The sequence below is a fragment of the Schistocerca americana genome, chromosome 1, assembly GCF_021461395.2.
Source record: "Schistocerca americana isolate TAMUIC-IGC-003095 chromosome 1, iqSchAmer2.1, whole genome shotgun sequence".
In the NCBI taxonomy this organism is placed as follows: Eukaryota; Metazoa; Arthropoda; class Insecta; order Orthoptera; family Acrididae; genus Schistocerca; species Schistocerca americana.
The window spans coordinates 689209816-689224862 of record NC_060119.1 but is presented as its reverse complement, the minus strand read 5'-3'; the positions used below and the strand labels follow the sequence as shown (position 1 = coordinate 689224862).

General features: G+C 43.2%; 1 protein-coding gene across 1 annotated transcript in view; it reads left to right on the top strand.

Moving 5' to 3' along the window:
- Positions 1–15047, top strand: part of LOC124544797 (protein CLP1 homolog) — a 64302-nt gene that overhangs the window by 8329 nt on the left and 40926 nt on the right. Inside the window, exons 2-3 of the mRNA XM_047123483.1 lie at positions 231–392; positions 6715–6934. Of these exons, the coding sequence (XP_046979439.1) occupies positions 231–392; positions 6715–6934 (382 nt within the window). The remainder of the gene's footprint in view (positions 1–230; positions 393–6714; positions 6935–15047) is intronic.

Below are 15047 nucleotides of genomic sequence, written 5' to 3'. Positions count from 1 at the left end.
CGGGGCGGGGGGATTACTGCTCTTAAAGATGAAGAATGGCAAAACCACTACTTTGCTATGGGCTGCAGTCGAATTTATACCTCAGGATGCTCTTTGTTCTTACAGGACATTAAGTTATTAATTGGCTGTGTTTCTTTGTTAGCTTAACGGTGTTCATGGTCTCTTCAGTATTCTTTTAAAATCTTATGTCAAAGTATTTCAATTAAAACACAATAAATTTATGTTCACAGCTGAAAAATGGTGTTGCCGAAATTTTTGGTACTGAACTTGTAAAGGGAAAGGCATATACTTTCACCACTGGAGCAAAAGTTGCTGTCTTTACTTGGAAAGGCTGTGTTGTGGAGCTGAGAGGCAAAGTTGATGTGAGCTACATTGCAAAGGAAACTCCTGTTGTAAGTTATTTGTAAAAAATAAATAGTGTATGTTTGATAATAAATGTCATCTATTTGGCTTTTATATATACTCTGTTCACATGAAATAACCCTGTAATCATCCAAAGCCAGCTTTGTAGTATATGTCTGCATTAAATTTTCCCAGAAGCAAATTTATGTCCTTTGCAAGATCTAAGGTATGTTCACAGTATTGGAGGAAGCGGCCTCAAACTCTTTTCTCTGTAGCCTAATCTTACATTCAAGTAATTGATAGTTTACATGTTCACCTTATTTTTGTGCAAAAGTCAAATTCTTACGTTACATTAAGGGTGTCTGCCAGAAATTTTCGGAGGAAACTGTGTGAAGAATCAAGGTATTTCAGACAGAATTGATGCTGTTACAGTTTATGGGATTAAAAAAAATGAAAATAGAAGGCAAGTTAATTTCAAAATATTTTGATAACTACACGTCATGGATGCAATAAAATAGACCGTGCTACTTCCTGGTCATGTAATACTAACGAAGCCATGGTCATGTTGTTATTGGGTGCCAACATGTGGAAAGTAGTACTGTTTGAATTTCAAACACGTTACATTTTGTAAATATTTCTTAGTCTAATTATTACATTATGAAAAGGATAGATTGCTACTCACTGCGTAGCAGAGATGTTGAGTCGCAGACAGGCACAAGAAAAAGACTACTAAACATGTAAGCTTTCAGCCAGAAGGCCTTCACACACACACACACACACACACACACACACACACACACACACACACACACACCCTCTGGCTCCTACTTGTGAAAGCACCCACATGATTACCAACTGACCTACCTACACTGTGAAGCTTTCTATGTGGGAATGACCAACAACAAACAGTCCATTTGCTTGAATGGACACAGGTAGACAGTGTTTGTTGGTAATGAGGATCATAAACATGCCTTGGTGTACGACCAGCACATCTTGGCACAGTGTTACACCGTCCGAGTTATCTTGATACTTCCCACTAACCCCAACCTATCAGAACTCCGGGGATGGGAACTTGCCCTTCAGTACATCCTCTCTTCCCGTTACCCACCAGGCCTCAACCTCCGCTAATTTCAAGTTGCCACCGCTCATACCTCACCTGTCATTCAACAACATCTTTGCCTCTGTACTTCCGCCTTGACTGACATCGCTGCCCAAACTCTTTGCCTTTACAAATGTCTGCTTGTGTTTGTATATGTGCGGATGGATATGTGTGTGTGTGCGAGTGTATACCTTTCCTTTTTTCCCCCTAAGGTAAGTCTTTCCGCTCCCGGGATTGGAATGACTCCTTCCCCTCTCCCTTAAAACCCACATCCTTTCGTCTTTCCCTGTCCTTCCCTCTTTCCTGATGAAGCAACCGTGGGTTGCGAAAGCTTGAATGTTATGTGTGTGTTTGTGTGTCTATCAACATACCAACACTTTCGTTTGGTAAGTTACATCATCTTTGTTTTTTATATATATATAAAAACAAAGATGCTGTGACTTACCAAACAAAGCGCTGGCAGGTCGATACACACACAAACTAACACAAACAAACACACAAAATTCAAGCTTTCGCAACAAACTGTTGCCTCATCAGGAAAGAGGGAAGGAGTGGGAAAGACGAAAAGATATGGGTTTTAAGGGAGAGGGTAAGGAGTCATTCCAATCCCGGGAGCGGAAAGACTTACCTTAGGGGGGAAAAAAGGAGAGTTATGCACTCGCAGACACACACGTATCCATCCACACATATACAGACACAAGCAGACGTATTTAAAGACAAAGAGTTTGGGCAGAGATGTCAGTTGAGGCAGAAGTGCAGAGGCAAAGATGTTGTTGAATGACAGGTGAGGTACGAGTGGCGGCAACTTGAAATTAGTGGAGATTGAGGCCTGGTGGATAACGGGAAGAGAGGATATATTGAAGAGCAAGTTCCCATCTCCGGAGTTCGGATAGGTTGGTGTTAGTGGGAAGTATCCAGATAACCTGGACGGTGTAATACTGTGCCAAGATGTGCTGGCCGTGCTCCAAGGCATGTTTAGCCACAGGGTGATCCTCATTACCAACAAACACTGTCTGCCTGTGTCCATTCATGCGAATGGACAGTTTGTTGCTGGTCATTCCCACATAGAATGCGTCACAGTGTAGGCAGGTCAGTTGGTAGATCACGTGGGTGCTTTCACACGTGGCTCTGCCTTTGATCGTGTACACCTTCCGGGTTACAGGACTGGAGTAGGTGGTGGTGGGAGGGTGCATGGGACAGGTTTTACACCGGGGGCGGTTACAAGGGTAGGAGCCAGAGGGTAGGGAAGGTGGTTTGGGGATTTCATAGGGATGAACTAAGAGGTTACGAAGGTTCGGTGGACGGCGGAAAGACACTCTTGGTGGTGTGGGGAGGATTTCATGAAGTATGGATCTCATTTCAGGGCAGGATTTGAGGAAGTCGTATCCCTGCTGGAGAGCCACATTCAGAATCTGATCCAGTCCCGGAAAGTATCCTGTCACAAGTGGGGCACTTTTGTGGTTCTTCTGTGGGAGGTTCTGGGTTTGAGAGGATGAGGAAGTGGCTCTGGTTATTTGCTTCTGTACCAAGTTGGGAGGGTAGTTGCGGGATGTGAAAGCTGTTGTCAGGTTGTTGGTGTAATGCTTCAGGGATTCCGGACTGGAGCAGATTCGTTTGCCACGAAGACCTAGGCTGTAGGGAAGGGACCGTTTGATGTGGAATGGGTGGCAGCTGTCGTAATGGAGGTACTGTTGCTTGTTGGTGGGTTTGATGTGCACGGACGTGTGAAGTTGGCCATTGGACAGGTGGAGGTCAACATCAAGAAAAGTGGCATGGGATTTGGAGTAGGACCAGGTGAATCTGATGGAACCAAAGGAGTTGAGGTTGGAGAGGAAATTCTGGAGTTCTTCTTCTCTGTGAGTCCAGATCATGAAGATGTCATCAATAAATCTGTACCAAACTTTGGGTTGGCAGGCCTGGGTAACCAAGAAGGCTTCCTCTAAGTGACCCATGAATAGGTTGGCGTACGAAGGGGCCATCCTGGTACCCATGGCTGTTCCCTTTAATTGTTGGTATGTCTGGCCTTCAAAAGTGAGGAAGTTGTGGGTCAGGATGAAGCTGGCTAAGGTAATGAGGAAAGAGGTTTTAGGTAGGGTGGCAGGTGATCGGCATGAAAGGAAGTGCTCCATCGCAGCGAGGCCCTGGACGTGCGGGATATTTGTGTATAAGGAAGTGGCATCAATGGTTACAAGGATGGTTTCTGGGGGTAACGGATTGGGTAAGGATTCCAGGCGTTCGAGAAAGTGGTTGGTGTCTTTGATCAAGGATGGAAGACTGCACGTAATGGGTCGAAGGTGTTGATCTACGTAGGCAGAGACACGTTCTGTGGGGGCTTGGTAACCAGCTACAATGGGGCGGCCAGGATGATTGGGTTTGTGAATTTTAGGAAGAAGGGTAGAAGGTAGGGGTGCGGGGTGTCGGTGGGGTCAGGAGGTTGATGGAGTCAGGTGAAAGGTTTTGTAGGGGGCCTAAGGTTCTGAGGATTCCTTGAAGCTCCGCCTGGACATCAGGAATGGGATTACCTTGGCAAACTTTATATGTGGTGTTGTCTGAAAGCTGACGCAGTCCCTCAGCCACATACTCCCGACGATCAAGTACCACGGTCGTGGAACCCTTGTCCGCCGGAAGAATGACGATGGACCGGTCAGCCTTCAGATCATGGATAGCCTGGGCTTCAGCAGTGGTGATGTTGGGAGTAGGATTAAGGTTTTTTAAGAAGGATTGAGAGGCAAGGCTGGAAGTCAGAAATTCCTGGAAGGTTTGGAGAGGGTGATTTTGAGGAAGAGGAGGTGGGTCCCGCTGTGACAGAGGACGGAACTGTTCCAGGCAGGGTTCAATTTGGATAGTGTCTTGGGGAGTTGGATCATTAGGGGTAGGATTAGGATCATTTTTCTTCGTGGCAAAGTGATACTGCCAGCAGAGAGTACGAGTGTAGGACAGTAAATCTTTGACGAGGGCTGTTTGGTTGAGTCTGGGAGTGGGGCTGAAGGTGAGGCCTTTGGATAGGAGAGAGGTTTCGGATTGGGAGAGAGGTTTGGAGGAAAGGTTAACTACTGAATTAGTGTGTTGTGGTGCCAGATTGTGTTGATTGGAATTTTGAGGTTTTGGAGAGAGTGGAGCTGGAAGTGGGAGACTGAGTAGATGGGAGAGACTGGGTTTGTGTGCAATGAGAGGTGGTTGAGGTTTGCTGGAAAGGTTGTGAAGGGTGAGTGAGTTGCCTTTCCGGAGGTGGGAAACCAGGGGATTGGATAGTTTTTTGAGGTGAAGGGTGGCGTGCTGTTCTAATTTGCGGTTGGCCTGTAGGAGGATGCTCTGAATAGCCGGTGTGGATGTGGGAGAGGAAAGATTGAGGACTTTTATTAAGGATAGGAGTTGACGGGTGTGTTCATTGGCTGAGTTGATGTGTAGGTGAAGGATTAGGTGGGTGAGGGCAATGGATTGTTCAGTTTGGAACTGGTATAGGGACTGATGGAAAGAAGGGTTGCAGCCAGAGATGGGAACTTTAAGTGTGAGGCCTTTGGGGGTTATGCCAAATGTCAGACAAGCCTGAGAAAATAAAATATGCGAGCGTAATCTGGCTAGGGTGAAGGCATGTTTGTGGAGGGAATGTAAATAAAACTTAATGGGGTCGTTGTGGGGGTGTTGTGAGGGTGACATGGTATTAGAAGGTGGAAAGTGTAACATGAGGTTGAAATGAAAATAAAAGATAAAAATATATGGGGAGATATAAGGGTGAACTAGAAAGTAACTGGAGATCTGGTATGAAAAAAGGCGAAAAAGTGTTGGTTAGGTTGATCCTGTGGTGAACTTGGGTTGGTAGACAGCGATGTGCATGAAGGTTAGGTGGTTGTGTTGCCACTAAAACACGTTAAAGGACGGAGAAATTTGGGAAAATTTCGAAGAAACGTGTGAATGTATTAAAAGGAGTGGTGTTGTGGTGAAAGATTACAAAAATGGGGCTAAAAATATCGCTGGCAGGTCGATAGACCCACAAACATACACACAAAATTCAAGCTTTCGCAACAAACGGTTGCTTCATCAGGAAAGAGGGAAGGAGAGGGAAAGACGAAAGGATGTGGGTTTTAAGGGAGAGGGTAAGGAGTCATTCCAATCCCGGGAGTCGAAAGACTTACCTTAGGGGGAAAAAAGGACAGGTATACACTCGCGCGCGCGCACACACACACACACATATCCATCTGCACATACACAGACACAAGCAGACATTTGTAAAGCCCTGCTTGTGTCTGTGTATGTGTGGATGGATACGTGTGTCTGTGCGAGTGTATACCTGTCCTTTTTTCCCCCTAAGGTAAGTCTTTCCACTCCCGGGATTGGAATGACTCCTTACCCTCTCCTTTAAAATCCACATCCTTTCGTCTTTCCCTCTCCTTCCCTCTTTCCTGATGAAGCAACTGTTTGTTGCGAAAGCTTGAATTTTGTGTGTATGTTTGTGTTTGTTTGTGTGTCTATCGACCTGCCAGCGCTTTTGTTTGGTAAGTCTCATCATCTTTGTTTTTAGATGTATTTTTCCCACGTGGAATGTTTCCCTCTAATCCAAACAAAAGTGCTGGCAGGTCTATAGACACACAAACATACACACAAAATTCAAGCTTTCGCAACCAACTTTTGCTTCATCAGGAAAGAGGGAAGGAGAGGGAAAGACAAAAGGATTTGGGTTTTAAGGGAGAGGGTAGGGAGTCATATATATATATATATATATATATATATATATATATATATATATATATATATAAAAAATGGAGTGACTTACCGAACGAAAGCGCTGGCAGGTTGATAGACACACAAACAAACACAAACATACACACAAAATTCAAGCTTTCGCAACACACTGTTGCCTCATCAGGAAAGAGGGAAGGAGAGGGGAAGACGAAAGGAAGTGGGTTTTAAGGGAGAGGGTAAGGAGTCATTCCAATCCCGGGAGCGGAAAGACACCTTTGGGGGAAAAAAGGACAGGTATACACTCGCACACACGCACATATCCATCCACACATACAGACACAAGCAGACATATTTAAAGACCATATATATATCTTACATGTTTAGTAGTCTTTTTGTTGTGCCTGTCTGCGACTCAACTTCTCTGCTGTGCTTACACAGCTCGCACACATATGACCAGTGTCTCTGGCTGCTGAGGCCAGTCTGGCTATATGGCGAGTTGCGATCTGTCCTTTTCATAATACTGTCATTATTCCATCCTAGATGTTTCCATTGTTTGATTCTGTCTAACTATTCTGTTTTTTCTCTCTGTTTAGATAATGTATCTAAATGCCCACGCATGCCTAGAAAAACTGAGAGAAAAAGCAGCAGAAGAAAATACCCGAGGACCCATCACTATGATAGTTGGACCTACTGATGTTGGAAAGTCAACACTTTGTCGTTTGCTTCTTAATTATGCTGTTCGAATGGGCAGAAGGCCTGTATTTGTGGACCTTGACATTGGCCAGGGACAGATATCTGTGCCTGGAAGTATAGGTAATATCTGTTTGAAATGTTACTACACTTACCTCTTTACAGTTCTGGGACCTAGTTGGCAACTATAGTTTCCTTGAATTGATGTCAGGGCCAGAAATTTTTCTTGGTTGTGTCATGATGTATCAAATGCAAGCTCATTGTTTTGCTTACAACTCCAGTTAACCATGCAAGGAAACTACTTAAGCTAGACAATAGATATACACTGGGAGTAAATGGTTGGCTTTCAAGAAGAGTTAAGAGGTTCGGCATACAAGAGAAGGCACTGTGGGTTTTGTAGGAAATAACTTAAAAACGTTTGGAGCATTATTCTGTGATTATTGTGAAGGTAGAAGTGAATGCAAGTGGGTTGTAAGTACAAAGCTTTGTGTGAAGCCCAGTCCATATCTAAACTGTGTAACTTGATTGGAGTTGTTTACAAAATGTATTCTAGAAAATAAAATCAGAAATCATGCTAAGAAAGCCAGAAGTTATCTTCCAAATGTGTGTTTCACATAGGCAAATGCTAAAAGTATGTTATTTGTTGTGTCTAGGAATCCTGCATACCCGGTTTGCTAGATAATCAATCAGACAACTTGTATTAATGACTTTTGTTATAACTAGACAATTACAAATACTTAACTTTGATGTTACACAGATGTGTCACAAGCAAAGGGCAACATACAAAATAATCAGTCTTTGCAGTGGCTGCGTTTCACTGAATGAGCTGCGTAGAGATTCTAATGAAGAGGCTACGATGTGTCGGCTAACGAAGTGCCTAGCATTGAAGCTGTTATCGAAGTGGGCAGTCACTAGTCGGGGTGCGGCACTTATGTCCTCTTCAGCTGCTGTTTGGAGAGAGGCCAGTTAGCTTGGGATTGGCTGACCTCTTCTCACAGCTCTCTCTTCTCTGTCATTCTCGACTGGCATGCCGGTGCTGACTTTATGCTGTTACATTCCTCCCCCCTCCCAAAGTGACAGACCGTTGTTGTATATGGAGCATGGCAACGAGGAGAGAGGGGGGGGGGGGGGAGGCAGGAGCATGGACGCTCTGATGGACCGGAAGCTGTGGCTGCATGGGACGTCAGACTTCAGGTCATGCCTGCTGCGGCGTGGGCGGGTCCAGCTCTATAGAGGAGGCGCAGGCTCCGTCTCCACGGGGTCTCGCAGTGTTGTGATGACACCATCTGGCGGCTGCTATGGCAGCACTGTTCTCGGGTTCGTGAATCTGGGGGAAGAGATGCAGAAGGATCACAGTGCATGTGACAGTGGCAAATTTGATTGTGGTGTTGGCACTGCAATCCATCTGGGCCTGAAATGAGAAACATGAATGCGCCAAGTTGACGAAGGATCTTGCCTCTCACCCACCATCTGCTGCCACTAGAAACCCTGAAAAACACAATATCGTGCAGCATGAAGTGATACTTGTGGCCTTCCATCAGTGCTGGATGTTGAGGAGAGTGAAGCTGGTGGAACAGTGTTCGATGGTGGCGGCCATGAAGCAATTCCACTTGCGATGGTCCATCTCATGAATGCAAACAATAGAAGGCAAGAAACAGTTGCAATGCTTGATGCCTGGTGTGTGCAGTGTAAGTTTGACCATCTGTTGCTTGAAGATTCTGACAAAATGTTCCGCTTTGCCGTTTGACTGTGAATGGAACGATGCACTAGTTAGATGCTGTATGCCATTGCGTTCACATAATGCTTCAAATTCATTTGGTGTGAACTGTGGGCCGTTGTCTGACACTATGACTTCAGGAAACCTTAGAGGCAAAAAATAGATGACAATACCTGAACTGTGCTACATGATGATGTCATGTTCATTGGGACAGCAAAAGGAAATTTGCTATAGGGATCTACCACAATCAACCAATGAATACTCCAAAAAGGTCCCACAAAGTCTATGTGCACATGTTCCTATGGTGATTGCGACTTAGACAGAGTAGAGAATTCTTGTGGCAGAGCCACCTGATTTTCCACATATGCGTGACACTGTGAAATCTGTTCTATTTGGGTGTCTGTATCCTGCCAAATAAAGTGGCAATGCGCTGACTGTTTTGTACAAACAATCCACCAGTGTCCTTGGTGAAGTATCTGTAACACTTCTTTTTGCAAAGCTTTGGGTATCAACACACATGGCTGTCCACTGTCATTTTGAACAGGGGCACATCTTTTTGTACAGCGAGGCTATGTGGACACGCAAAGTCTCAGCACTCTACTGAGTTTTTTATGCTGTGCAATGAGTGAGGCCAATATGTGCAAATGTATTTTAGCAGAAATCTGAATCAGCATCTGTGGCCTGTACAATCTTCCTGTAGTTCAGAAGAAAGTATTGAAGCAATTCAGATTACTGAGCATCGATGTGACAACAAGATGCAGCAGAAGCATCAAAGTCAGTATCAAGGCCAATCGGAAGATGTGAAAGTGTGTCTGCGTTACCTTGTTGAGCTGTTGGATGGTGCTCAATCCCATACTGGTATTGAGACAACAACAAAGCCCATCTTTGCAATTTTTAGGCAGTTCGTACAGGAACTGGCTTCATCGGATGAAACAAGGACTACAATGGCTTGTGATTCATTACTAAGTAGAACTTTCTGCCATACAAACAGTGGTAGAATTTCGTGACACCTTACACGATAGCCATTGTCCCTCTAAGTTTTTGAAAAGCTTCTTGGCACTCATCTGTCCAAACAAAGGGGATGTTCCTGCAATGCAAGTGATGCATAAAACTGACTGCAATTCTGTGACATTGCAAGGAACTGGCACGTCACATTTGGCTAACAAATGTGACTGACTATGAGGTACACATTAACTGTTTATGACATAACCAAGATACTGCAACCCAGGTTAAAAAAATCACTCTTGTCCTGTGTACACTTTAGTCCTGCATCAGATAAAACACGAAACAAAGCACGCAAATTTGCAATGTGTTATTCAGGTGTACGACCTCCTATGACAATATCATCCAAATAATTTGAACAGTTTGGTACTTGAGCAGTCAGCTGTTCTGAATACCGTTGGAAAATGGCAGGTGCGGAAGAATTGCCAAAAGGCAAACGCAAATATTTAAACAACCTCAAATGAGTGTTCACAACACAATTGGTTTGAGATTTGCCATCTAATGGTATTTGAAGATATGCGTCATGCAAATCAATTTTTGAAAAGTAGCGACCAGCACCTAATCTTTCCATGAGAGCCTCTGGGTGTGGCAATGGATAAGTATCAATCACAGTTTGTGAGTTGACTGTAGACTTAAAGTCAACACAGAGGTGAATGCGGCCTGAAGGTTAGGGGAACAAAACCGGTGGACTTGCCCATTGACTAACTTGTATGGGTAAAATAACTCCACTATCTTGCAATTCTGTAAGTTCAGCAGCCACATTGTCCTGTAATGCTATGGGATCAGTTCTGGCCCGGCAAAATTTTGACTGAGCATTGTCTTTCATAGTAACATCTGCAGAAAAATTTTAGCTTTGCCTAAACCTTCAGAAGAGAGTTCAGGGAATTCTTTCAGCAAGCGAGCTACACTGTCATTGGCTTTGAACGCAGTCACTGATAACACATTGTCCTGAATGTGAAAGCGGAGGAAATCAAATGAATCAAGGCCAAATATGTTCTCAAAATTGTGTGATTGTCCATTACAAGCGGTGAGGTGTGTGCTAGTTTTAGATGGGTGGGGATCCTAACAGTTTGTGTGTTAAGATTCAGCAATGTAACAGAGGCACCCATGTCCAGCTGAAATTTCACACGTTTTCCATTAAGATGCAAATGAACAAAACATACCGTATTTACTCGAATCTAAGCCACACTTTTTTCCAGTTTTAGTAATCCAAAAAACCGCCTGAGGCTTAGAATCGAGTTAAAAGTAGGCGGAAGTTCTGAAAAATATTGGTAGGTGCCGCTACAACTAACTTCTGCCATCGAATATATGTAGCGCTACACAGGCATGCTTTGCACGCACTAAGATAAATACTGGCACCAAGACCTCTGCGTCAGTAAATAAATTAAAAGAAAAGGTAGAAGAATGTAAACATTATGCCATGTATTCTATCGTGTTTGCTGCTATCTTATGTAAATCCTGTCTGCCTAATAAACTACGAAAATAGAGTGAGACGACAGCAAACACGGAAGAATATACCGTACATATCATGTCATGTTTATATTCGTATTATTCTTATGCTGAATAGTGATACAGTCAGAAATGAAGCACGGCAACTGACTAGATTTTTAAATCTAAGATGAATCTAATTTCTGTGCAGAATGTAATGGACTAAAGAGGCATCTGCAAAGATTTTCAAAAGGAGAAAAATTTTTGCTCAACTTTTGTTCAGAACATCTTCTATCACACGCAGCCTATTATTTGGTTCTTGTTGACCATTATCAAAGAAAGCTGCAGTGTACGTAACAACAAATAACAGTCTCTCGCCATTGTTTCACTTATGAGACAATTCCTCTCTTGTTTTTATTGTAAGCTGCGATAGCGCGCACAAAAGCAAGCCATGCCGCGAGCGGCGACAGGTCGTAAACACTCATTATCAGAGTGCGAGAAACAATGCATAACACAGTACACTAACGCATTTTAAGCTTAGAGTGACGTAAACACCTATAACAAAGAGAACGGCACTTATCAGATCAAAGCAAAATAAGCAATCGATTCAAACCAGATGAAGCAAGTGAAAAAGGAAGGATTCCCCGTATAAATATGGACGGAGTGCCTGACACACAGCAATGGCTACTTGGTAAAGCTTAACTGTTAAGCTTACGACTCGAACCAAACTACTGTAGCTGTATCTTCATCCATTCTACCTCAATTGTGTATCATGTTACAATGGACCAACTCTGTTTCGATTTGGAGGTGCGGTCTAAAACTTTTCTCTCCCCTTAAATTTAGAGTCTCAAATTTCAGGTGCGGCTTAGATTCGGGAAAATTTTTTTCCCTTGATTTCGAGTCTCATTTTTCAGGTGCGGCTTAGATTCGAGTATTTACGGTATGTTGGACTGGCATAGCACTGAAGAAACTGTTTGCTTGCTAGTTTTGCTAATGCCTGCTGCAGGCTTTGAATACACTGCATGTATTATATGGGCCTTGTGACTAGATTTTTGCGAGTGGGCTGAATTCTTATGTTTGTTCCATTGCAAACATAAAGATTGTGCGTAACCTTTCTTGCCACAAGCATAACCCTTTGCTTGTCGGGGCAGGCAATCTCGGCATTGTGCCTTGAATAGCACCAAGGTCATGACTTAATTCTGTTCACTGATGGGGCCACCTGTTTAGAGAACTGTTAACATGGCAAGGCGCCTGCATGCTGTCGCTGCCTGCTGGCCGTGAGCAAGGGACGACTCAATGCGACAAATGGTGGCTACTCAAATTTATCGGCCACTACGGCACCTGAATCATACTGATCTAGAATTTGATATGGTGGATCTGGCTGTTTCAGAATCCATTCTATAAGTGTGACATCAGTTACATTGTACACGATCGCATCACACAACATAACATCTGTATATAAAGTACCACAAGCTCATTTGAATTTGCATTTTCTCTTCATACCCTGCAAATGTGTTATCCACTTGCGATAAGTTTGTCCTGACCTTTTCTTGCAATGAAATAATTGGTACCTAGCTGCCACCACATTCATTTGTTGGTCATAGTACTTAGTTAGAGAACCTTCAACCTGATCATAGGAAAGTTCAGTCAGAGTGGCCCTAGGGAACGGTTTATGAATGAGGCGAAAGACTGCGCTTCCTATCGTTGACAAAAAGTAATGTAGTTTCAGAGTACCTGATACTATGTGAGAAATGATGTGGGCTTCATACTGTTGCAACAACTCGAGCCATTCCTCTTCATTTTCATTAAACTGGGAGCTACAGTTGCAGCATGTTTGTTGGTAGGGCACACTGTGTTGGTCGCTTGGTTGGCCAGTAACTGATGTACCATGTTTAGAAGGTGCAATCTGCTGCGTCTGAAACTGAAACATCTGTGTTAGTTGCGTTGTATCTATCGCTTGCAGCTGGAGCACCTGAGCAGGGGATGGGAGATGTGGGTTGCTCATTTCGGAATAGGCAAATGCAATAAACATACAATGCAAGAAATAAAAATAAGCATACAACCAAAGAAAATTTCTGCAATTCCCACCTGAAAACACTGAATAGGAAAAAAACACTATAAGAGACACTGTTAAAACATGTAAACACACCCCTGCAAATAAAAGACAAGGTATAATTAAGACACCAGCAAAACACACAAGCCCACGACAAAACAAAATAGAGACAATTGGTTGCCGCTGGCGGCTCGGGGTTCAACCTTAGCGGGTTGTCACTATGTTATTCGGACATCTTCCTCGCCGTGTTATTCATTCACCTCGTTGCCATGTTGTTGTGTCTAGGAACCCTTCATACTTGGTTCGCTAGACAAACAATCAAACAACTTACATTAATGAGTTTTATTATAAATGGACAATTGCAAATACTTAACTTTGATATTACACAGATGTGTTGCAAGCAAAGGACGACATACAAAATAATCAGTCATTGCAGTGACTATTCGTCTCTAACTGAGCTACGTAGAGATTCTAATGAAGAGTCTACGATGCATCAGCTAACAATGTGGCTAACATTGAAGCTGCTATCGAAGTGGGCTGCCACCATTCGGGGATGGTGCTTATGTCCTCTTCACCTGGGGGCTGCTGCTGCCACTTTGTTGTCCTGTAGGGAGGTTGGTCAGCATGCAATTGGGTTACCTCTTGTCACAGCTGTCTCTTCTCTGTCGTTCCTGACTGACATGCTGGCGCTGACTTTACACCTTAACATTATTTACGCATAGTGCTATCAAACGTGTTAAGCCCCATGTTAGTCTTATGAATTTTTTTAATGTTCCACGCACTTGTCCATAAGTTGTGGGTTTCAGAGATCCATGAAAAAACCATTGCTTGCTAGCCAAGCTGTGCAGAATAAACTGTGACAGCACAACAGAGAAAAATGGGACATATGTGGCTTGGCAGTACAGGGACTTGTAGTGTGCCTGCACCATTCTGTGTGGGTAGATGTCTTGTGTATAATGATTCTGTGTCCATGCCATTGTGTCAGTGGTTAAATCTGATTGATGAAGTGTCGAACATTCTAGGCTGAAGGACTTAGCCCGAACAGGGCCTCCACAGGTCATTGATAGCCTCTAGAGGACACTTGTCAGACAGTAGAAAATGCAGCTGCAAGCTGCGCTGGACATCCTGATCCACTATGTGCCATAGCACTACATGCCAGTTTGATGTTCTGTATTCATGTCTCACTGAACTAGGTCTGGTAATTGGCTTGATAGGACATAAATGTTCATAAAAAATACTTATATATAGAGGAAGCATGGCTTCACAGAAAAGCAAGTGCCTAAATATACAATATAAAAATGTTGTTCATTGTCAAGCGTTCAGTCAAATACAAGAAATATTATGTCATTGTTTCAGCATTGTGAATCACTGTATATTATAAAAATGTATGTGTGTTCAACATCTCCTCATAAAATACTGGATCAATCTCAATCAAACTGCCACACATATCTCTTGCTATGTGGAAAGAAGCACTGTTTGGTGTAAGAACCACCTACCTCTATAAGGGGTGGCAGGGAAAATAAGTGTAACACGCCACGTGCAAATGCACGGGCTATATTTACTCAGTATTTGTGAATGAGTGCACTTAGCAACTTGCAACAAATGATACATGATATGTAATACATAATTTCAAACCTTAACAAACTTTTGCTCACTGACTCCCTTCTGCCCTCCAAAATGGGGTGGAGGGGAGGATAGAGGTGAACAGATAGAAGAGGGAGGAGGAGATAGACTAATAGGAGGTTGGAATAAATAAATACCCAGACAACACCGGATTTCTCAGTTAGTTGAAAGATAAAATGTACAGGTGTGACAGCACAGAACGTAAATTACATGAAAATTATTAACATGTACAAATAATGATTTATAATGCAAGAGACAGGCACAAACTATAAGCAAAACTGCTGATTTGCAAACAAGAATAGTGAAATTACTAGTGACCACAAAATAAGGGCTGGCATGTTGCCAAATGTTGTGTCATAAGTGCAGGTAGAAGGCATTCATTAATAAGGAGAATGCAGAATGCATATTTTACA